The 24,301-nt window shown below is 35.7% G+C and overlaps 1 protein-coding gene across 3 annotated transcripts in view; it reads left to right on the top strand.

Moving 5' to 3' along the window:
- Positions 1–21,233, top strand: part of SUCO (SUN domain containing ossification factor) — an 85,031-nt gene extending 63,798 nt beyond the window's left edge. For 2 of the 3 annotated variants that reach the window (XM_070496983.1, XM_014852875.3), the window contains 6 exons: positions 2,302–2,389; positions 5,314–5,418; positions 6,984–7,138; positions 7,617–7,708; positions 18,059–18,114; positions 19,204–21,233. In XM_070496983.1, the coding sequence (XP_070353084.1) occupies positions 2,302–2,389; positions 5,314–5,418; positions 6,984–7,138; positions 7,617–7,708; positions 18,059–18,114; positions 19,204–19,647 (940 nt within the window). In that variant the 3' untranslated portion in view covers positions 19,648–21,233. Of the gene's footprint in view, positions 1–2,301; positions 2,390–5,313; positions 5,419–6,983; positions 7,139–7,616; positions 7,709–7,987; positions 8,079–18,058; positions 18,115–19,203 lie in introns of all 3 variants that reach the window. The other variant, XR_011498043.1, reaches the window with a different exon arrangement.
- The last annotated feature ends 3,068 nt before the right edge of the window (positions 21,234–24,301 follow it).

Raw genomic sequence — 24,301 nt, 5'->3', positions numbered from 1 at the left:
CCATTTTTTAAACCTAACTCTTTTTTTATCCCTTAAGCGTCCAATGTCCTTAGGGCTTCTCCTTCAAGATTTTGTAACCACCTAGGTACTAAGTTTCTGTCCAGAGTTTCTGAAACACTACCTTTTCCTACTCCTCTTAAATTGAAGTGCTAATAATGAGTTGTCACAAAGGTAGTCATTATATCCTAAAGGGGGTTTCTTCCTAATCAACACATAACTTTATTGGCAAATTGTGTGTGTGTGTGTGTGTGTGTGTGTTTGTGCATGCCCACTTAGCTACCTCATACCTGCTCTTGCCTCCCCACCTGCACCCCTATCCATCCCCATAAAGGAACCACAGAAATCACTAATCTTTTTCTTTTTAATTGAGGTATAATCGACATATATTAGTTTCAGGTGTACAACATAATGATTCGATGTTTCTATCGAATGTAGCAGAATGGTCACCACAGGAAGTCTAGTTGACATCCATCACCACAAATTTTTTCTTTGTGATGAGAACTTTTAAGATCTCTCTTAGCAAACAAATATATAATACAGTATTATAACTGTAGTCAACATGCTATTACATTACATCGCCATGGCTTACTCATTTTATATCTGGAAATTTGTACCTTTTGACCTGCACCCATTTCATCCACTGCCCACCCCCTGCCTCTGGCAACCACCAGTCTCTTCTCTGTATTGATGAGTTTGGGGGGTTTTTTTGTTTTTTTATTTTTTAAAGATTCCACATATAAGTGAGATCAGAAGGTATTTGTCTTTCTCTTTGACTTATTTCACTTAATAATGCCCTCAGGGTCTACCCATGGCTGTTGCAAACGGCATGATTTTTTTTTTCTTTTATAGCTGAATAATAGTCCATTATATATATATACACACCATATTTTCTTTATCTATTCATCCATCAGTGGACACTTAGGTTGCTTTGAAATCTTGGCTGTTGTAAATAATGCTGCAGTGAACATGAGGGTTGTGTATATCTTTTTAAGTTAGTCTTTTCGTTTTCTTCAGATAAATGCTCAGAAGTAGAATTCCTGGATCATATGATAGTTCTATTTTTAATTTTTTGAGGAACTTCCATACTGTCTTCCATAGTGGCTGCACCAATTTACACTCCCACGAACAGTGCACAAGGGTTGCCTTTGTCCACATCCTTGCCCACGTGTTATTTCTTGTCTGTTTTATAATAGCCATTTTAACAGGTGTGAGCTGATAACTCGTTGTTTTGATCTGCTTTTCCCTGATGATGATTAGTGATATTGAATACCTTTTCATGTACCTGTTAGCCATCTGTATGTTTTCTTTGGAAATATATCTATTCAGATCCTCTGCCCATTATCATTGCTTTTTTTTGGTGAGGAAGATTTGCCCTGAGTTAACATCCACTGCCAGTCTTCCTCTTTTTTTGCTTGAGGAAGATTAGCCCTAAGATAACATCTGTGCCAGTCTTTCTCCACTTTATATGAGGGATACCTCCATCGCATAGCTGATGAGTGGAGTAGGTCCACACCCGGGATCCAAACCCATGAATCCTGGCTGCTGAAGCAGAGCACATGGAACTTTAACCACTAAGCCACGAGGGCAGTCCCCGTTCTCCCCATTTTTTAATCAGATTGTTTTTTTGCTATTGAGTTGTATGAGTTCTTTATATATTTTGGATATTAACCCCTTATTAGATACATGATTTGCAAATATCTTCTCTCATTCAGTAAGTTGCGTTTTCATTTTCTTCATGGTTTCCTTTGCAGTGCAGAAGCTTTTTAGTTTGATGTGCTCCCATTTGTTTATTTTGGCTTTTGTTGCCAAATCCAAAAAACTGTCTCCAAAACTGTTGTCAAGGAGCTTCCCTCCATGTTTTCTCCTAGTCGTTTTATGGTTTCAGGTCTTATATTCAAGTCTTTAATCCATTTTGAGTTAATTTTTGTGTATAGTATAAGATAGTGACTCAGTTTCAGTCTTTTGTGTGTGGCTGTCGAGTTTGCCCAACACCGTTTATTGAAGAGGCTGTCCTTTCCTGTTGTATAGTCGTGGCTCCTTTGTAGTAAATAAATTGACCATATATGTAACTAATAAATCTTATATGGCAGTGAGGTGCGTAGAGTTGATGTTGAGGTAGCGAAAACTTTGAGGGACCTTTTTAGTCTACCTTTGTAAGTATTCCTGTATTGCATGGGCCTCAATAAGAGCCATTTTCAGAAAAGTGGATTTATCTCATATATTGAAATCAGAAGTGTATTTCCAGTAATAAATTAATAAATAAGAAATTAAAGCTAATTTAAATCAATTCTTACTCCACAGGTACCGAAAACAAATGGAAGAAATGCAAAAGGCTTTCAATAAAACAATAGTTAAACTTCAGAATACTTCAAGAATAGCAGAGGAGCAGGTTGGTCATCTTCATACCTTATTTACTTTTTACATAAATTTCCATTGAATTTTGTAGGATCTCGCTGGTAAGAAGGATAAGTAATGTTGGTTCACTTTTTCCTCTGATAGCTAATTATCAAGGCTGTTATGTGATGTCATGTTTGGAAACTTACCAAGCTATTAGCATCAACATGTCCTGTAAGGAAAATTTTCTTGAGCATTATCCCTATTGCATTTCTAGATTTGTGTGTGTGTGTATGTGTGTAGAAGTGCAGTGGACTTTTGTGCAACTTTGTTACACTCTGAAATCTTCTGTGGCTTTCTATGTAGATAATCTTACTAATGGCAAATAAGAGCAACTCTCTTTTTTCTGCTTAATCCTTATACCTTTTTATTTTTTTCTTCTCTCTTGCCTAGACCTATAGAGTGATGCAATCGTGGCCATTCCCCTGTCTTGTTGATTTCAAGGGAACAATTTCAGTGTTGCACTATTAAGTGTGATGTTTATTAATAAGTTTTTATAGACCATTACCACGATAAAGAAATTTTACAGTTTTCTAAAAGGTTATCTGGAACTAGGGGATGGTGAGGTGAGGTGAGGAGGCCTCAGGTTGTGGATAGTTTAGCTGTATCTGACTCAATTCACAGCACATTATAATCATGGGTCCATGCAAAGTTCCTCCCTGACTGTTTTTTTTTTTATTATTGAGGTTTGAGAATTGTTTACATATTCTGAATATAAGTCCCTTATCAGAGATGCTTTGCAAGTATTTTCTCCCAGTCTGTTACTTGTTTTCTCAGAGCAGAAGTTAATTTGTTGGAGCCTAATTTATCCATTTTTTCTTCACTCTACAAAATTTTTGCCCTAACCCAAAGTTAGAAAGATTTTTTCATGTTGTTTCTTCTAGAAGTTTTATAGCTTTAGTTTTACATTAAGTTTATGATCTATTTTAAATTTTATGTGTTGCAAGGTATAGATCAAAGTTCATTTTGGGGGGGAGAGAGTTGAGAAACGTATGAATATCCATTTGTTCCAACATAATTTGTTGAAAAGACTCTTTTCTCCACTGAATTTCCTTTGCACTTTTTTTTTTTTGAGAACGATTAGCCCTGAGCTAACGTCTGCCGACAGTCCTCCTCTTTTTGCTGAGGAATACTGACCCTGAGCTAACATCTGTGCCCATCTTCCTCTACTTTATATGTGGGACGCCTGCCACAGCATGGCTTGACAGGCAGTGCGTAGGTCTGCACCAGGGATCTGAACTGGCAAACCCCAGGCACCGAAGCACAACGTGCAAAGTTCACCACTGTGCCAGTGGCCTGGCCCCTCCTTTGCACTTTGATAAAAATCAAGTGACCGTGTGTATGTGTGGGCCTGTTGCTGGGCTTCTCTTCTGTTCTGTTTATCTATTTGTCTGTCTTTGTGATAATACCACACTGTTGTGATTACTGTAGTTTTATAGGAACCCTTGAAGTCAGGCAGTGTGAATCCTCCAACTTTGTTCTTTTCCAAAATTGTTTTGGCTAATCTGGGTTTGGCTAATATGGATTTTAGAATCAACTTGTCGGGTTTTACAAAAAAAAAAAAACTTATTAGGATCTTAATTGAGATTGTGTTGAATTTATAGATCAATTTGGAAAGTTGACCTCTTAACAGTATTAAGTCATATGACCCATGAACACAATATTTATTTAGTTCTTCATTAATCTTAATACAATGATTTCCCCTCTATACTTTCTTTACTTTATATGTATCTTCTATACCTTATGTCTCAAATACTTGTTTAAAGTACTTTTAAATAATCTTGTGTATTATTAACACTACTGTAAATAAATCTTGATTAGAAGTGTTAACCAACTTATAAATATAATAATTTATTAAATTTAAATAGCTTGTCCTTTAAATGTTTATAACTGTCTAAGCTTTATGAGTGTTTGTCAAATGTGTTATCAAAAGAAACAATTTAATAAGTCATATTCAGCATTTTAAAAAGCTAAATGAGGATAAAAGGTACAGTGGATGACAGTAAGGGAAGTAAGTGAAACTTTTTTTGTTACAATTTTATACATCCACTCCCCCACATACACACACACATAGACAGTTGAGACTTAAAACTTAAGTCTAAATTTTAAAAAACTATATCTAGAATAATAAATGGTTATGTAGCTATTTCACATAGGGTCCTAAATGAGAGTTAGATTTCCTTGACTTCTTCCTGTCCTCTTTTCCTCCTCTCCAAATTCATTAATAAGTTGAATTTCAGTACAGTCTACTTATAGAGGTTCATAAATATGAGTACGATGCATAACTCCCCAAAATATGCATGCTAATGATATTTTAAATCAAGACATGTTTGTTGATTATAAAAGTTTCTAAAATTCAGAGCTGGGGAAGATGGGTGTTTTTGGTGAATTTCTTCTCATTGGTGATATTCTAGTATTGATTAGATGATCAGTTGTAGGTTTTGACAGTGTGATATCCTAAGTTCCATCCTAATATACTATAAAATAGAACTTTAAAACCTTCTTGAGCCTGCTTTATGTCCAGAAACATTCTTCAAAAAGTTTTCAACATGTCTTTGTGCCAAGTGTTTTGGTTTAAAACACATATTTGACTAAGTGGCTCTTTTGCATGTAGCTGGTTATGTGCTGGTTTATACAGACAGAGCCCATATCAATTTGAACGTTTACTAACTTCTGTTAGACAGTGTTCTGCATGGTATTTTCAGGGACGGGGAGAGTTGACAGTCTCAGATTCTTTTGAAGTATCTTTTGTTTTTTTAAAATTTCTGGTCAAAGTTTATGATATTCATTCATGAAATCTTCCTAGTAATATATTTTTTTCTCTGAGGAATTTGTTAGATTATCCAGATTGAATTTATAATAGTTAATGTACAGGTGAAACACAAAGAAAAATAATACTTAGGTCTTCCTTTATCATAGGATCAGCGGCAAACTGAAGCCATCCAGTTGCTCCAGGCACAGCTGACCAACATGACACAACTTGTGTCGAACTTATCAACAACAGTAGCAGAACTCAAACGTGAGGTAAGTGTTCCCGATGGTTTTATCAGACACAGTGCTTGTGTAGAGGTGGTTATTAAGGCAGTCTTGTTAAGAACATGGTATCTAAGAACTTTAGCCAAACAAAACTGTCATTTATGGAGAATTTTTTCAGAACAGCAGAATGTGACATAAAGTTTTGGGAATATATTAATTACCATAATCTTTGGAAAGCAGGGCTTTGGTAGTTCGTCTTACCTAAAATACACCTATAAAGCAATTCTGTTAGGCCTTTTGCAGACCATTGATAGTTGCCATGCACACTTCATTTTCAGTTCAAAAAGGCTCATTAACGTGCTTAACATAGCAAAAATTTCATTGATTTAACAAGTATGTATTGAGCAAATATGTGAGGCATGAGCTGTACAGTTCGAGGTTGGGGCATACAGCAGTGTGAATAGTATCTGGCCTCATAGGGCCCTCTCTCCTGGGGGAGACAGCAAATGAGTACATATAGTAAATATATATGAAGGACAGTGGGATAGAAAAAGAAATGTGTGTGTGTGTAGAGTGGTGGTGGAAAGGATTGCTGCTTTAGCTAGAGTGATCTTGGAAGGCTTGTTTGAGGAGGTGGCATTAGAACTGAGTGCTCACAAGGAGTTAGCAGCCACATAGAGCCTGGGGTTACACCACACTTGTTACTAGCAGAACTAGGGCACAAGACCCATGATTAGAAACAGTGTGATGTGTTTGAGGGCAGAAAGAAAGTTGGTGTGGCTGGAGCGGGTGAATGAGAGAAGAGAGGGGTCAGGAATGAGTTCAGGATTTTGGCAGGGCCCTGGTCATATAGACCTTTGTAGGCCATTTGGAGTTTGAATTTTATTCTAATCATTGCAAGCATTGGAAAGTATTAAGTAAAGAAGTGACATGGATCAGCTCATTGACAGCTCTTTAGGAAACTCCCCATTCGTTGCTCTGTGGAGAATTGTCTCTTAGGGAACAGCAAGTGCAGATGTGGGGAGGAAACTAGTTAGGGGCAGTTGCAGTAGCCTAGGTGAGGTAACCTTGCCTTGGACTAGGATTTTAGAGATGGACAACAGGATGAAGTTACTGACTTCAGAATGTATTTAAGAGGTAGAAAGACAGGCCTTGCTGAAAGATTGGATGTGTGGGATGAGGAATTAAGGATGATCCTCAGGTTTTTTTTTTGGCTTAAGTGACTGGATGCTTGGTGGTTTAGTTTTATAAGATGAGAAAGACTAGCTAAGAGCACAGTTTTTTTCTTTCACCCCCAGGAGGAGATACTGCAGATGGAAAGACAAAGCAAAAGTAGCAAAATATTAACAATCGGTGAATGGCATAAATTTGTTCATTGTACTATTTTTAAAACTTTTTCATAGGTTTGAAAATTGTCAAAGAGTTGGGGGAAAAAGAAGAAAAAGTGAAATATTGCCTTAGGAGTGCATTTTCAAAGAGCATCCCCTGCGTTTATGATTTTGAAGCACATTGAGAAAAATGTTTAAAATGATTTGTCCTTTAAATTTTAGATCCCACTGTGTTTTTTCCTAGTGCGATTTTTAAATTTTTATTAAACTCTCTTCTCATCTCAGGTTTCAGATCGACAAAGCTATCTGGTCATATCTTTGGTTCTCTGTGTTGTCTTGGGCCTGATGCTTTGTATGCAGCGTTGTCGTAACACCTCTCCATTTGATGGCGATTATATTTCAAAACTTCCTAAAAGCAACCAGTATCCAAGCCCTAAAAGGTAATATCAACATTATATTTCACAATTTTCTTTTTTTACTATGCTTTTATATTTCTGAGAAATTTTAGCAAATAAAGGGATACTGAGGTAATTTCTTTCCCCATATGATTATCGTGAAACCAAAATGTTAAAAACATCATTGGACCTAGTGAGACAGTCCTATGCCTGGAAGGTTCTCAGACTGTAATAGAGAAAACACTAATAGTAAGTGCATAAAAGCTTTTGACATGTTTTGCTTGTGAAAGATGCTTGAAAAATGTGGAATTCAAAGGGGGAGGGGTATAGGTATTTTAATATAGCACGTTTTGGAGAATGAGCCTTAAATTTTTTTTTTTTTACATGTACTAACAAAAACTGGAGTGTTATCTTAGAGATTAGTCCTCTGTGGCATGTACAATTCTCAATAGCTTTGATTTAGCCCCATAATTATATGTAGTTTACTTATTGTGCCCAATGTTGCATTTTCTTAATATGTTAGGTGTTTCTCTTCCTATGATGATATGAATTTGAAAAGGAGAACTTCATTCCCACTCATCAGATCCAAGTCTCTGCAGTTAACTGGAAAAGAAGGTAGATATTTGTGGATGTGTTATATGTATATATAAAGGTGAATCTAATTTATTTCTTGCATAAGTATAATGTCAATGTTGTGTTTGAGACAATCTGCAACAGAATAATGGGTATATGTAACTTTTGTGTTTGTGCTGTGTCAGAGCCACCTTGTCCTTTTCATACTTTGTATCTACCTTCATTCCTAAAAGCCCAGAGGATGGGTGGGGAGGGCTTAGTTTAATTAGCCATTGGTAGCTTGGTTTGCACATGCTGCTGTTTAGAAGTATTTCTTTTTAGAAAGGGATGTTTGAGAAAGTTCAGCAGATATGGAAAACCTGAATGTGCTCCCATAGCATCCTCTGCTTATCTGCCTCCTCTTCCTGTACAGGTAGGACTCCTTTTGTCTCTCGTTTAGGACTGTGAGGCACTTTCTGAAAAATAATCTGGTCTGCTTCTTTTTTGTAGCCCAGAGTCTCTAATAGCATTCCATTGTCTAACACTCAGTGAATACTGAAATTTAAATGAATGGATGTGTATTTTTCTATATTAGTACTTTTATAAGTTGTGCTTTAGTTAGTGCTTATTAAGAGACTTATCTTCATTCCTATATTGAAATAACCAAATTAATTATATATTTCAATTAGGAGTGCTTTCTTAATAATCATTCGCTTCTCCTTCTTTAGGATTTAGTAACTGAGCAGCATGTTCGAATTGATTAAATCATTCAAGTAATCATCCCAGAGCTTTACTGGTTTACTGTTATCACAGAGCTTTACAGACTGAACCCATTAACATGTGTGTTTACTTAAGATTAGTAAATCTCTTCTTCCTTCCTGCTTCTCTCTCTCTCTCTGTTTCTTCTTTTGACTATGTCTTTTTATAAGTGAAATTTTTAATTGAAGTATTACATGCAAGAATGTGTAATTACCACATGTAAAAACTTCATGAATTTTCACAAACTGAACACACCTGTGTGACCAACACCCAGATTACGAAGCAGAACGTTAGCCAACATCCCAGAAACTTCCTTGTGCTCTTTTAGTTACTAGCCATTCCCTCCCAGGGTGGCCACAGTTTTGACTTCTAATTGTTGATTATGACATTCACCATGTCATTGAGTATAGTTGTAGTTTGTTTATTTTCATTCCTGTATAGTATTCCATGAGACAAATATACTACACAGTATTCATTTACATTTGGAGTATTTTCAGTTTACGGGTATTACATATCTTTTGGTGAACACGTGTACGTTTCTGTTGGGTATATACCTAGAAATGGGATTGCTCAGTCATCATATTCAGCTTTAATAAATACTGCCACAAAGTTTTCCAGAGTATTGTATGAATTTGCCCTCTCGTCAGCTATGTATGAGAGTTCCAGTTGTTCCAAATCCTCACTAACCTTAGTATCCTTGGTCTTTTAGCCATTCTGGTGGGTGTCTATGCATTAATTATTTGAGCTCTAGTCATGTAATTAGGAAGTATGTTAGAGATGTTTTTTCCTTCTCAGCATTTCTAGTCTCATCTTAAATTAGTTGAAATCATGACTATTTTACTATTTCTCTTCTCTTCTCTTTATGTGACTCTTCAAGGCCAAATAGAGTAGCCTTTTGTACCTGATAATAAAATTCTATTTTAAACAACTATGTCATGTTCATCTTTACAATTAAAAAAAGTTGAGTACAGTAGGCAGAAAACTGGCTTTAATTCTCATTCTCCTGTTAGTTAATTGATTTATTTCTTTTCCTGTTTGAATTAAATCTCTTCTTATGGCAGTTGTTATAGTCTGCTTTGATTTTAGCCATTCTGTACATGCCTTATTTTCAGTTGTAAGGTCTATGAGAAGGGACTGTCTTATTTTGTTTATTTTTATTGTGGTAAAAGATATGACATAAAATTTACCATCTTAATCATTTTTAAGTGTACAGTTCAGTAATGTTGAGTATGTTCACATTGTTGTGAAACAAATCTCCAGAACCTTCTCATTTTGTAAATCTAAAACTTTATATCCGTTAAACAACTCCCTTTTTATCCCCACCCCCGAGCCCCTGATAACCACCACTGTATTTTCTGTTTCTGTGAATTTGACTCCCTCATGTAAGTGGGATCATATAGTATTTGTCTTTCTGCGACTGGCTTATTTCACTTAGCATAATGTCCTCAAGGTTTATCCATGTTGTAGCATGTGACAAGATTTCTTTCCTTTTTAAGTTTGAATAATATTCTGTTGTACATTTATACCGTATTTTGTTTATTCATCCGTTGATGGACATTGGGTTGCCTTCACCTCTTGGCTATTGTGAATAGTGCTGCTATGAAAATGAGTGTGCAAATATCTCTTCAAGACCTTGCTTTCAGTTCCTCTGAGTAGATAACCAGAAGTAGGATTTCTGGATCATATGGTAGTTCTATTTTTTGAGAAACTCTTATACTGTTTTCCATAGTAGTTGCACCATTTTACAATCTCACAGCAGTGCACAGTCGTTCCAGTTTTCTCCACATCCTCACCGACACTTGTTGTTTTGTTTTTTTAATAGAAGCCATCCTAATGGGCATGAGGTGATTGCTCATTGTGATTTTGATTTGCATTTCTCTGATGATTAGTGTTGAGCATCTTTTCATGTGCTTGTTGCCCATTTTAAAATTATTTTTGGAGAAATGTCTATTCAAATACCTTTCCCATTTTTTAATTGGATTATTTGATTTTTTTGTTGTTTAATTGTAGGAATTCTTTATATGTTCTGGATATTAACCCCTTATCAGATATATGATTTGCAAATATATTCTCCCATTTCATAAATTGCCTTTTTACTCTGTTGATTGTGTCCTTTGATGGACTGAATGTTTAAGTTTGATGTAGTCCTGTTTGTCTATTTTTGCTTTGTTGCCTGTACTTTAGGTGTCATATTCAAGAAATCAGTGCCAAGTCCACTGTCATGAAGTTTTCCCCTTATGTTTTCTTCCAGAAATTTTATAGTTCTAGGTCTTAGGTTTAGGCTAGTTTTTCCATTTTGAGTTAATTTTTGTATGTGATATGAGATAAGGGTCCAACTTCATTCTTTTGCGTGTGGATATCCAGTTTTCCCAGCACGATTTGTTGAAAAGTGTGTGCTTTCCCCATTGAGTGGCCTTGGCATCCTTGTTGAAGATTACTTGACCATATGTGTGAGGGTTTATTTCTGGACTCTTTTTTCTATTCCATTTGTCTGTTTGTCTTTATGCCAGTACCGCATTGTTTTGATTACTGTAGGTTTGTAATGTGTTTTGAAATCAGGAAGTGTGAGTTCTCTAACTTTATTTTTCTTTTTCAAAATTCTTTTGCCTATTTGAGGTCCCTTGAGACTTGATATGAACTTTAGGATGCGATTTTCTGTTTTGGCAAAAAATACTGTTGGGATTTTGATAGAGATTACACTGAATCTGTAGATCTTTTTGGTAGTATGGACATCTTAACAGTATTAAGTCTTATAGTCATAAACATGAGATGTCTTTCCATTTCTTTGTATCTTCTTTAATTTCTGTCATCAATGTTTTGTCGTTTTCAGTGTACAAGTCCTTCACTTTGTTAGTCAGGCTTATTCCTAAGTATTCTTTTTGATATTGTTACAAGTGGAATTGTTTTCTTAATTTCCTTTTTGGATTGTTTATTGTTACTGTGTAGAAATGCAACTGATTTTTGCATGTTGATATTTTATCCTGCAACTTTGCTGAATTCATTTATTAGTTGTAACAGTTTTTTTGCGGAATTTTTAGAGTTTTCTACGTATAAGATCATGTCATCTAAGAACAGAGATAATTTTACTTCCTTTCTTCCAATTTGGATGCCTTTTATTTCCTTTTCTTGCCTAATTGCTCTGGGTACGACTTCCAGTACTATGTTGAATACAAGTGATGAGAGTGGACATCCTTGTCTTGTTCCTGATCTCAGAGGAAAGGCTTTCAGTCTTTCGCCATTGAGTATTATGTTAACTGTGGGCTTTTCATAAATGATCTTTAATATGTTGAGGTAGTTCCTTTCTGTTCCTAATTTATTGAGTATTTTTAGAATGAAAGGATGTTGAATCTCATCATATGCTTTTCCTGCTTCAATTGAGATGATCATTTGATTTTTGTCCTTCACTCTATTTATGTGGTATATTACGTTGATTGATTTTTGAATGTTGAACCATCCTTGTATTCTAGGAATAAATTTCACTTGATCACGGTGTATAATCCTTTTAATGTGCTGTTGAATTCAGTTCCCTAGTATTTATTGAGCATGTTTAAATCAGTATTCATTAGGGATCTTGGTCTGTAGTTTTTTTTTCTTGTAGTGCCTTTGGCTTTGGTATCAGGATACTGCTGGCTTCCTAGAATGAGCTTGGAAGTGTTCCAGTTTTTGGAAGCATTTCAGGCAGATTAATATTAATTCTTCTTTAAGAGTTTAGTAGAATTCTCTGGTGGAGCCATCTGGTCCTGCACTTTTCTTTGTTGAGAGGTTTTTGATTTCTGATTCAATCTCCCTGTTACTGGTCTGTTCATATTTTCTATTTCTTCATGATTTGGTCTTGGTAAGTCTGTGTTTCTAGGAATTTATCTATTTCTTCTAGGTTTCCAATTTGTTGGAGTACAGTTGTTCATAGTAGTCTCTTATAATCCTTTTTATTTCTGTGGCATTGGTTGTAATTCCTCATGTCTTTATATAAAGGTTAGTACTTTGTACAAAGTTGATATCTATTAATACATTTGGCAAATTACATAATCTCCTACCTCTTAAGCATTTGAGGTTGTGTAATAGGTGGACTTAGATGATCTATGTTGTAATAACTTAAATTATTTAATTCATTATAAGCTTTCTTAGTGTCCTCCCTCTCTCTCTTCACATTTATACTTTGATTTGCAACTCTGTCACTTTGGTTGACCAGCCAGGTGGGCCAAAATTATTTTTATTTTTTTTGTAACACATTTTTATTGTGAAATATAAGTGAAATTCAAAAAAGTACATAAAACCTAAAATGTACAACTTGTCAAGTGATTACAAAGTGAACACCTTTGTAACTAACACCCAGATCAAGAGGTTGAACAAGGCCAGCACGGCACTCTTGGTATTGCTCCTCCCAGAAGTAACTATCTTCACTTTTGAAATAATCATATTCTTGATTTTCTTAATAGTTTTACCATCACCGTTTGGATTCCTCAACAATATAATTTGATTCTTGCCTGGTATCGAGCTTTTGATAAATAGAGTCATAGCATATGTATTCTTTTTTATCTTCTTTCTTTTGGCATTCTATTTGTAAGATTCGTATACATAATTTCATTCCATTTTCAATATTGTATAGTATTTCAGCAATTGACTAAATACCACTGTATTTATCCATTCTACGGTTACTTACAGTTTGGGGCTATTTCAAATTATACTGCTGTAAACATTTCTTTGTACGCTGGAATAGTTGCATGTGTTTCTCTAGGAATACTACCTAGATGTAAAATTCCTGGGTCGTAGGATGATGACCAGCTTCCAAAGTGGTCATATCAGTGTATGCTTCCTCCAGTACTGTGAGAATTTCCACTCTACATTCTTGCCAACAAACACTTAGAAATGTCAAGTTTTAAAGTATTTGTTAACCTCATTGCAGTTGTAGTTTGCATTTACCTGATTACTAATTTTAATTAGTCTTTTAAAAGAAGCTTTTAATGTAATCAAATCTATGAATTTTTTTTTCTGTATGGTTAGTGCTTTTTATCTCTTGTTTAAACAGAATTTTTTACTCCAAGTTTATGGATGATATTCTCTTATATTTTCTTTTAAATGTTTACTTTGGCTTTTATTTTTAGGTCCTTAATCTACCTGGAATGGATGTTTTTGTATATGGTGTTAGGTAGGGGTTCCTGTATAAACTTTTATACTTTCAGTTGTTTCAGGTTTCCTGGCTATTATTGGCTCCTTATGTTTGTAAATAAATTTAGAGTAATCTATTAAATGTTTCATTAAAGAGAAGTATTAGCGTTTTTATAGAGATTACTTTGACTCTACATATCAGTTTGAGACCGACATAGCATATCTCTGTTTACTCCAAAAAAGTCAAACTTTTGAGAGTTTTATTCCTAGAATATTTTTTGATGCTGTTCTGAATGATATCTTGTGTGTGTGCACACGTGCATGTGTGTTTTTTGCTCATATGTAGAAATACAATAGATTTTGTGCTGTTGAGGTTAGCTGTGTGCTTGCTGATAATCTACTTGCTGGATCTGTCCGTTTCTAATAGAGGGCTATTAAAGTCCCAGCTATTATAGTAGATTCATGTGTTTCTTCTTGCAGTTATATCATTTTTTCCTTGTATATTTTGACACTTTGTTGTGAGGCAGATGCACATTAAGGATTATTATCTCTTCTTGGAATATTGACCCTTTATCATTATGAAATGCCTCTCTTTATCCCTGATAAATTTCCTTGCTCTGAAGTCTGCTCTGTGAAATTAGTATACCTACTACTGCTTTCTTTTTATTTGTGTTAGCATGGTACATCTTTCTTCATTCCTATCCTTTTAATTGTTATATGTATTTATATTTAAAGTGTGTTTCTTGTAAACAACGTGAATTGAGTCTTGTTTATTGATCCACTTGTAGAATCTCTGTCTTTATATTGGTGTATTTAGAGCATTGATGCTTAAAGTGATTATTGATACAGTTGATTAATATCTACCACATTTGTTACTGTTTTCTATTTGTTACCCTGTTGTTTGTTTCTGTTTTTGTCTTCCACACTTTTTCGCCATTTGTGGTTTTAATTGAGAATTGTATACAATTCCATTTTTCTCCTTTTATAACATATACTATGTATACTTCTTTTTTTTACTTTTTTTTAGTGGTTGCCCTAGAATTTGCAATATACGTTAATCCAAGTAATCCAACATAATCCAAGTCTACTTTCAAATGACATTATACTGCTGCATGGCTAGTGCAGATATTTTATAACAAAATATTTCTAATCCCTCCCTTCCATCTCTTGTATCATTGCTGTCATTCTTTTTACTTCTACAGAAGCATAAGGTACATAAGCATACTCAAATACATTGTTGCTATTATTATGAATGAACTGTTATCTGTTAGATCATTTAAGAATAAGAAAAATAAAAGTTTTTATTTTACCTTATTTCTTCTCTGATGATTTTCCTTTCTTTATGTAGATCTGAGTTTCTGACCTACATCATTTTCCTCCTTTCTGAAGAACTTCTTTTAATATTTCTTGCAAGGCAGTTCTACTGGTAACAGATTCCCTCAATTTTTGCTTGTCTGACAAAGTCTTTATTTCTCTTTCACTTTTGAAGGATAATTTCTTAGGATACAGGATTCTTGATTTTTTTTTTTCCTCACAACACTTTAAATATTTCACTCCACTCTCTTCTTGCTTGCATGGTTTCTGAGGAGAAGTCAGATGTAATTCTTATCTCTGTTCTTCTATAGGTAAGGTATGTTTTTCTTCTGGCTTTTTTCAAAATTTTCTCTTTATCTTTGATGTTTTGAAGTTTGTACATGATATGCTTAGGTGTAGCATTTGGGGCATTTATTCTGCTTGGTGTTCTCTGAGCTTCCTGGATTTGTATTTTGGTGTCTGACTTTTAATTTGGGGAAATTCTAAGTTATTTTACTTCAAATATTGCTTCTGTTCCTTTCTCTCTTTCTTCTCCTTCTGGTATTCTCATTACACATGTTATACTTTTTGTAGTCATTCTGTGGTTTTGGACATTCTGTTCTGGGTTGTTGTGGTTTCCCATCTTTTTTCTCTTTGCTTTTTAGTTTGTATTGTCGTATCCTCAAGCCTAGTGATTCTTTCTCAGCTCTGTCCAGTCTACTAATGAACTTATCAAAGGTGTCTCTAGAATTTCTTTTTGGTACTTTTTTAGAATTTCTTTGCTAACATTGTCCATCTGTTCTTGCATATTGTCTGCTTTCTCCATTAAAGCCCTTAGCATATTAATCATAGTTTTTAAAAATTCCTGGTCTGATAATTCCAACATTCCTGCCATATCTAACTCTAGTTCTAATGCTTGTTTAATCTCTTCAAACTGTGTTTTTTGCCTGTTTTTATGCCTTGTAATTTTTTTGTTGAAGGGGGGACATGACTTATTCGGTAAAAAGAACTGCGGTAAACAGATCTTTAGTAATGTGGTGGTGAGGTGTGGTGGTAGAGAAAGTGTTTATTGTCCTATGATTAGGTCTCAGTCCATTGGTGGACTTGTGTCCCTGACTGTGAACTTCACCAGTGCCTCTCAGGTTTCCCCTTCCCCCACGCAGGTTAGGCTCCAGTAAATCCCCAGCAGGTTAGAGTCTGGTAAAATACTTTCTCCTAAAGGTGGGCCTTGTTAAGAAGAACAGAATGCTCTGGAGTATTTCAAAATGGTGAGGGCCTGGTGGATCTCCTGGAGGTAAAACTCAACAAAGTGTGGGGCCCCCTTATGACTGGGTTCCCCTTGGAGTTTTTACTCACAGCATGTCCACACTCAGTGTCCAGCAGTTTGTCAGTTACAGTTTAGGTTTTCGTACCCAGTCACTGGTTCCCGCAGAGGGTTGTGCCCAGCTAATGATTCACAATGTCTGCCTGCTTGTCTCCAGGTCTGGGGACAGCAGTTTGCCTTGTGACCTCATTTTTCTGACCTAAGAACAGTTGATTTTCGGTTTGTTTAGTTTTTCACTTGTTAGGACAGAGTGACAACTTTTAAGCTTTTTTCATGCCAAACTGGAAACTGGAAGTCCCTAGGTTTTTATATTGATTTTATATACTGCAATATTGTTTTACTCAAATAGTTCATTTGTAGGTTATTTTGGTTACCTTTGTGTGCTAGGCCTTCTCTTTGAAAAATTTTTTGTAGAGATCATTTTAGGGGCTAGAATGTAGGTCCTTATTCCAGAGAATATTTGTGTTTGCTTTACATTCAGAAATACTTTACATTCATGGCTTGAGGTCTGTTGGACCACCTGGTGATGGGAATTTGGACTGTAAGTCCCTGCATGGGTTCATTCTTTCCCTGAGGATATAGACCTCTGGAGTCCCAGCTTACTGTGTGGAGAGAGAGGGTATCTTATTAGACTAGTACTTTGGATGGGCCTTGAGGTTTGACTTTTGATCCATTCCCTTATGATACAATCAGAACTAAACATCACATATTCCTGAATTGACAAATGCTCTCAGGACAAAAATGACTTCTGTGTTCCACTTGACTGTCTGGATTCATACTTTTCCTTCAGTTTTGGCTTAGAGATTGCTTACTTAATCTTGGCAGATCTTCAGTGTTTTTAGTGATTAAAAAAAAAAAAACCATTGTATTTAGTTGCTTTCAGTGGAGAAGGTGATCTGAATAATATTAACCACTATTCCCAGAAGTAGATTTCATGTTTTTTGAAAGCATTGAGTGAGATTAGTAATCTCATAGAAATGACTATTTAAAGGAATGTTTGGATATTTTTATGTATTTGATGGCTTTCTTGACAAATTTCTAGGACATAATGTAAAAAATTGTAATTAATTGAATCATGTTGTTAGTAAATTTCCAGTGTATGAAGTTTTATAGTGAAGTTACTACTTAAAAACTTTTGCCTCTGTCAAGACCATAAATCCTTTATTTTTAATGGATTGAATAGGACTAAAGTCTCATAGCTCCCCTTTTATATTTACCTTGTCAGTATAGGGGTGGCATAGGGCTGTTTTGAATGTATTTAAAGTAATGCAATCTTAGAAACCTAAAACTAATATTTCTAATTTACTCACCGTGCCAGAAGTGTTGATTCATTATTACTTTGTCATTTATATTGCATGTTCAAGTGGTTTTTTGATTTTGGAGTTCATAGCTTTGATCATAGTAAATCGTAGTAAAAAACAATTGGAAAAAATTTCTTCGACCTCTGTTTGTGTGTATGTTCCTCTAACTGGCTTTCAGACGTGGTCACAACAGCTGGTTGCACATTATTAACCCACGTTTACAACACAGTGTAGAGTTTAGTCTTTTAGGGAAATATTCATACCATCTGTAGATTTGGTATTAACCTAACCCATAATGTTATTTCTCATCAGGTAAGAGGGTAGGGCTGGGCCCAAAGTAGGATCCTTGCTGTTTTGGCTGGTAGCCACCTGTTAGATAAAAACTTAGGGAAGTTATTTGAAGGTGACCAATCGAGCCCAAGATAAGAATAGCACCATCTCCCACCTTGCTGCCTTTGGCTTACTAATTTAATAATGTATAAATATATGGTTAACCTGGTGTAAATATAAATTCATTGGTTCTATTAGGAAGATAATCACTAAGGGATAATATGATATTTTGTAGTGTTTAATCATAGCATAATCTACTTTACATTTTACATCTGCTTTTTATTTTTTCTTACTTTATAGTAGACCCAAATGATTTGTACATCGTAGAACCCCTCAAGTTCTCTCCAGAAAAAAAGGTAATATTTTGTTTCTTTTTAAGTGTATTGGTGTGTTATGTGGTAGTACATGAAGAAATAGGTTGAAAGGTTTAATAAAACCTTCAGGCGATCCTTAAACTTACTGTTTATTTTCAGTCATGGTAATGATGTAAGTAAATGTTTACAGGAGTCAGCAAACTATGAAAAAGAGGCCACAGACCTCTTTTGTATGGGCCTGTTTTTAAACAGGCCATTTTGTATGGCCTGTTTTGTATGGGCCATTTTTAAAGAGTTGTAAAATAAAAAAGAATATACAAGAGAGGCAGTATGTGGCCTGTGAAGCCTAAAATATTTACTGTCTGACCCTTTACAGAAGCAGCTTGCTGATCCCTGGCTGATAGTCATTATTTATCATCAGTGCATGTCAGGCACAGTGTGTGCACTATTTCTGTGATCTTCACAACAACCTGAAGAGGATGTTATCCCCATTTTTTAAGTGAGAAAACGGAAACTCAGAGAGTTTGTGTCTTCTTTAAATGACCCATTAAATAGGTGGCAAAGGGCAGAATGTACTTAGGTTTTTCTGATTACAAAGTCTGTGCCTTTTCCATTTTGCCTCTCAGAGTAAGTTGTGCTCATTTTGATTAAAGGTAATTGTCTCTCGGTGAAAGAACTTGGGCTTTAGAGTCAGGTAGCCCAGGATTCAATCCCAACTTGGCCACTTCGCTACATTGTAACTTGCGCAGGGAACCAAACCTGTGAACCTTGGCTTTCTCATTTAGTAACCAGGGATAAAATACTCACCTTTCAGAGTTAGCAAGTAAGATACACATGAAAGGAACTAGTGTAGTATCTGGCACATGATAGGTATTCAGATGTTAGTTATCACGCTTAAATCTGTGTTCAGAGGTGGCAGATAAGTAAAGCGTTTTGATTGAGTAGTGTTTACAAAATCGGAGGGTAATGATGGTGTCTACACAGAACATAGCAGTGTGTTATGCTGTTCCTAATACTGTGTAACTTGTCGCCAGGAGGTGGCACTTTCCTCCATTAGCTCAGCTCTCTAGATGTTTGCTTAAGTAACTACCGGAGGTCTAATTTCCACCCTTTCTTTTACTTGTGTGATAGAAGAAACGCTGCAAGTACAAAACTGAAAAAATTGAGACCATAAAGCCAGCAGATCGATTGCACCCCATCGCCAATGGAGACATAAGAGGAAGGAAGCCCTTTACGAACCAGAGAGACTTTTCTAATATGGGAGAGGTTTATCACTCTTCCTATAAGGGTCCTCCATCGGAAGGAAGCTCAGAAACTTCATCACAGTCAGAAGAGTCTTATTTTTGTGGCATTTCAGCTTGCACAAGTCTGTGCAATGGACAGTCTCAAAAGACAAAAACTGAGAAGAGGGCTTTAAAACGACGGCGATCTAAAGTCCAAGACCAAGGGAAATTGATAAAAACTCTAATACAGACTAAGTCAGGATCATTGCCGAGCCTGCATGACATAATCAAAGGAAACAAAGAGATCACCGTGGGAACATTTGGTGTTACAGCGGTATCGGGACATATCTGAAATTAATCAACCTTTTCGTACCGGGGACTTTTATGTTGTTCTCTGAAGAACAGTCTGTGGTATTTGAAGGGTTTGGGGGAGGGAGAAAATATTAATGGAAAAAGTATTCAGAAATTATGGTTCCTGCCTTTTTAAAAAGTAGGTGGGATTGTGTCAATCTTGGTTAATAAGCTGCAGTTTTACAAGGCTGATCACTTCCTACGAGGCCAATGGTAGACATTTTATAAAGATGTTTTTCACAGATTAATCACTGGGACAAAAGTAATTTGGAAGCCCGGTTCCTGGGGTGGGATAGGAATGAAAGGCTAAACCTCTTCCTTTAGCTTTGTTCCTGTTTCTCGCACCTTCCCATATTTATGTGCCTTTTGTCTATTTATAATGCCACTGGAAGAGGAGGGGGAACTTTTTCTGTCATTTGATTTCTTTTATAAACTTTGTGAGTTTTTGAAGCTGCAAACACTACAAGGCTTTAAGGTGATCTGTGCCTGATGTTCAGTAATGTGGGTCAGACAATGTAAGGGTCCTAAAGACTTGCCCACCAGACCTCTGTTTAGCAAACTCACTTGAAACAAACACTTGCTGGAATTTTAAAATCTATTCTTTTAGGTAAGTGGTGACACTATTAATGTTATTTTCATATAACTTATTCACTCTAGTTTTCTTTAGTTACTAACTCAATGAGAAAAGAACTACAGGATCTTTTCTTGCAAGTGACTGGTATTTACAAATAAATTTTTGATAAATTCACCTTTTAGACACATTTAATCACTAGTAAAGGTTTTCTTTAGCTACATTACATTTCAGACATTCATAATAAGTGCTAATCCTCCAGATTTTAGATAATTGTTTTCTGTTACTATGAAAAATTTGAGGGTTTGTCACGGTGGTCTGGGTCTCATATGATATAATCACTGCCTACGTACATATGCATAGAACCAGCTAGTGAGTTTGTCAGGCCTTGTCTAACTGGTCAAGTCTAAAGGGATTATTATTCCTCAATGTTTGCTTTGTGTTGGCTACACATGTGCAAAGGTGTACATGTGTGATGTCAATGTTTCTGTCTCATTTTGTCTTTTTTTCTTTTAAAATAATTGGCAGCAACTATGTTTGAATAAAATGATTTCTTAGTATGTCTTTGTACAGTAATGAGTGAAAGTGGAAAGTTTCTTTTTGAAAGGGAGAGAATTGACCATTTTGTATTATAAGATTTACGTTATAACTTATTGAGCACTTTTAGTAATTGTTTTTAAACTTGTCTAATACCTTTCTGGAGGTATTGTTTGTAATGTGATTTATTTAAAGCCTTTTCTGTTTGTTTAAGTTGCTGCTTTCAGTTAACAGTATGTTTTAGATGATTAATTTTTTTTCCAGTCTGTACAATTAGCCATTGAGAGCAAGAGGGCCTGATTGTATAGAAACCCATTGAAAAGAGGTCCAGATGAGAGCAGAGGTTGAGCGGGAAGTTACACCATCTGTGTGCAGCATCCAATGTTGTGGAAAGACGACTTTCAGTATGTAACTACGGAGCTGTAGTGCCATTAGAAACTGTGAATTTCCAAATAAATCTGAACACTTGTCTTTATTAATTACTGGCTTTTCTGTTCTTTGAAAGAGAACTTACAAACTTGTTACTCTGAACGTAGATTTAAATTTTTGCCATTTGCAGCAGCATCCCATTAAATAATTGGTCACATTTTAGCTAACTACAAACTTTCACATAAACGTTTTGTCCCCTATACAATCATAATTTTACCATTTCAGACACTAAAATGAGAGTTTCGAATATTTAGTAGAATAACGTGTGTGTGCTTTTCTCTTTTAGGTGCCATATTTAAGGCTACTAATTTTTTCCATATCTAAATAGAGCATAACATTTTACAATTTGGGATCTGTTTTTCCTCTGAGATTATACCTACGTGAGGAAAAGAAAGTGACAATTCTTGTCAGTAGTGGACTTGCGCCTGGGGAGCAGCAAAGCTACATATAGTTAATAGGCTTGCACTGTTCCTGGATAGCCTCATTTTGTTTCTTCTTGTAATGTTAAGTAAAGCATTAAAACAGTATGAAGTAAGAGGAAACAGAGAGATCAGTGAGAGCAAGGGTACAAAGTAAAACAGTCCTTTTAATTGCATCTTTAAAAATATCGTTACACATACATATAATTTGAGGAATTAAGTGGTTGTACGAGGTTGTACCGAAAAACAGCCATTCTCTCTCCTCTCCTGCTACACAGCCCGCTCCCCCAACCCCCTGGAGTTCTTGCTCCCCAGCAGCAACTGTTTTCAACTCTGTGTCTCCAATTACTGTGCTTATTTTGCCACTTATTAATTTTCCAGTTTGAGATGTGTCCCCAGTATAAATGTATAAACTTGTAGGCATGAAGATGAAATAGATGTAAACATTTGTTAACCCAGTTGAACAAATCTAAGATCATAGTATATTAAGTAATGTGTCAATTTAGAAATACTGCTTTTAACTCTCCATTTCGTGGAACAACAAAAACCTCGTGATTTTACCCACCTTCTTGATTTGAAAAATTTCAAATCCATAGAAATGTTGAACACTCATGAACCTTTACCCAGATTCAACAGTTAACATTTTTAGGTTTTCTGTATATATGTTGACACACACACACACAATAAACACTGTTTTTTTTGTGAACCATCTGAAAGTTAGTTGGGACACCCCTAAATACTTAAGCATGTGTTTTCTAAGAAGAATGATGTTCACCTTCATGACCACAATACTAGTATGATACCTAAGAGCGGTAATAATTCTGTAATATCTAATACACAATCCATTGTCAGATTTCTCCAGTTGTCCTCATGCATACAGTTTTTTTTTTGGTTCAAGGTCAAGTCAAGACAATCAGTACAACATATGGTTATATTATTTATCTAGGTTCTTTAAAAGAATTCAAATTGCTTTATGACTTTGCATGTCTACTGTTTGTAAGAGCCATCCTTACTTTCTCTGTATCGTGACAGTTTTAGTGTACGGGCTACCAAAGTGGGCACTAAGAGCTTTTTTGTGATGGGTTGATACTGTCACTGTAAATTTTATCCTAATCCACAAGTATTCATTTCTAACACATTAGGACATTTCCAAAAATATCCTATTGGAACATGTCTTCATGACCTCCACATTATACTCCACGTTAATTCATTATTTTCAAAATGAATCTTTAGAATATTTGTTTACAACAGAGTTCATCACTTGTGATTGTAAGGTCACACACCCTGACTATGAACTTTGTGTTCTGTTTTTTTAACAAATCAGCTGTTAAAATCCAAGCAAATGCATTCTGTTAAAACACTCATAAAATAAATGTCTATTTGAGCTAGCATAAGCATTTGTGATTTTTAAGTGAATAGGGGTAAAAAGTTTTAAACCCACGATGGTTTAAAATAATTCCCCAGGTAGGTGGTGTACTATACGATTTAAGAGCAGGTGTTTTCAAGTCAGACTGCCTGGGTTCATGTTTGCTGTCTGCCTCTTACTGAGTGTGGCACTGGACAAATCACAGTCAGTCTTACTAAGCCTCAGATTTCTCACCTCAGATAGGAATATTAGTACCTACTTGAAAGTATCATCGTGAGGATCAAGTATGCTAATACATGTAAAACTATCATGTGCCCAGCATAGAGCACACAATGTTAGCTGTTAACGTTTGGATGCTCAGAGTTCGATCTTATCCCTGGTCTCTGAGCATCTACCAACAGGGGTCAAGAAAGGAGCTCATGTTTGGTGTAAGACTGTCATCTCCAGCCTCAGTCTATACCACTGTTAGCAAGGTGAGCAGGGAGTTTTGAGCCCAATGCACTCTGAGTAAGACCATCCCTCAGTGCTTCCATCACAAGGGTCAATAAGCCACTCCAGAACTCTGTAGGGCTCCCAGAAAGACCTTGCAACCCCTTTCTACTCCTCAATGTGAGGTCTTGTCACAACTTTCTGCCTTAAAACCATTGAGGCAAATTTCCTATGCCCTTGATTTCCGTTAATTTTATCAGCACAAGAAGCCCTGTTTAGCTCTTCCCATCCTTCTTTCTGGATCCATATTCCCTCACCAACTCCTAAAACACGTCCACTGTGCCCTCAGGAACTCAAAACCTATCATCAGTAAAATTCTCTAGATCTGTAACTTCTCTTAGCCTTCCTTTCACTTCCTTGTTCTAGTTGAAACTACTTGTCTTGAACTTTTTAGGAGGTCGCTTTTTTCTTCCACACCAGTTAGACCGGTAGGCCTGGAGATAGACAACATGGTCTCCGTAACCTACAGTGCCCTAAAATTCCTCACTTTGAATCTTGTATCGACAACTTACCCATCCACTATTTCTCCTTGTTCCAAATGAACCCCTGTTTTCTCTCAGCCCTCTCATCTTCATTCTTGGGATCACTGTCAATCCAGTACTGCTTATGTCATAATTCTTAATGATTTCAATGTCTACCTTACATTATTTTTTCTAGTTTCTCTGTTAACTTCCATCTCTTCTCCAGGGATCTTGTTCTTCAGTATGTATCAGCCACTTACTCCCATGATTGAATCCTAGTTTTTGTCATTGCTAATATCTGTAATCCTTAATATCAATTTTAAGCATCCAGTTCTGGCCACCAACTCCTATTTTTCTAGCTCATGCCCCCTCACACCCTAACT

This window comes from Equus asinus, chromosome 25 (assembly GCF_041296235.1).
Source record: "Equus asinus isolate D_3611 breed Donkey chromosome 25, EquAss-T2T_v2, whole genome shotgun sequence".
Lineage (NCBI taxonomy): Eukaryota > Metazoa > Chordata > Mammalia > Perissodactyla > Equidae > Equus > Equus asinus.
The sequence above is the reverse complement of the archived record's forward strand: the minus strand, read 5'-3'. Positions and strand labels throughout refer to the sequence as shown.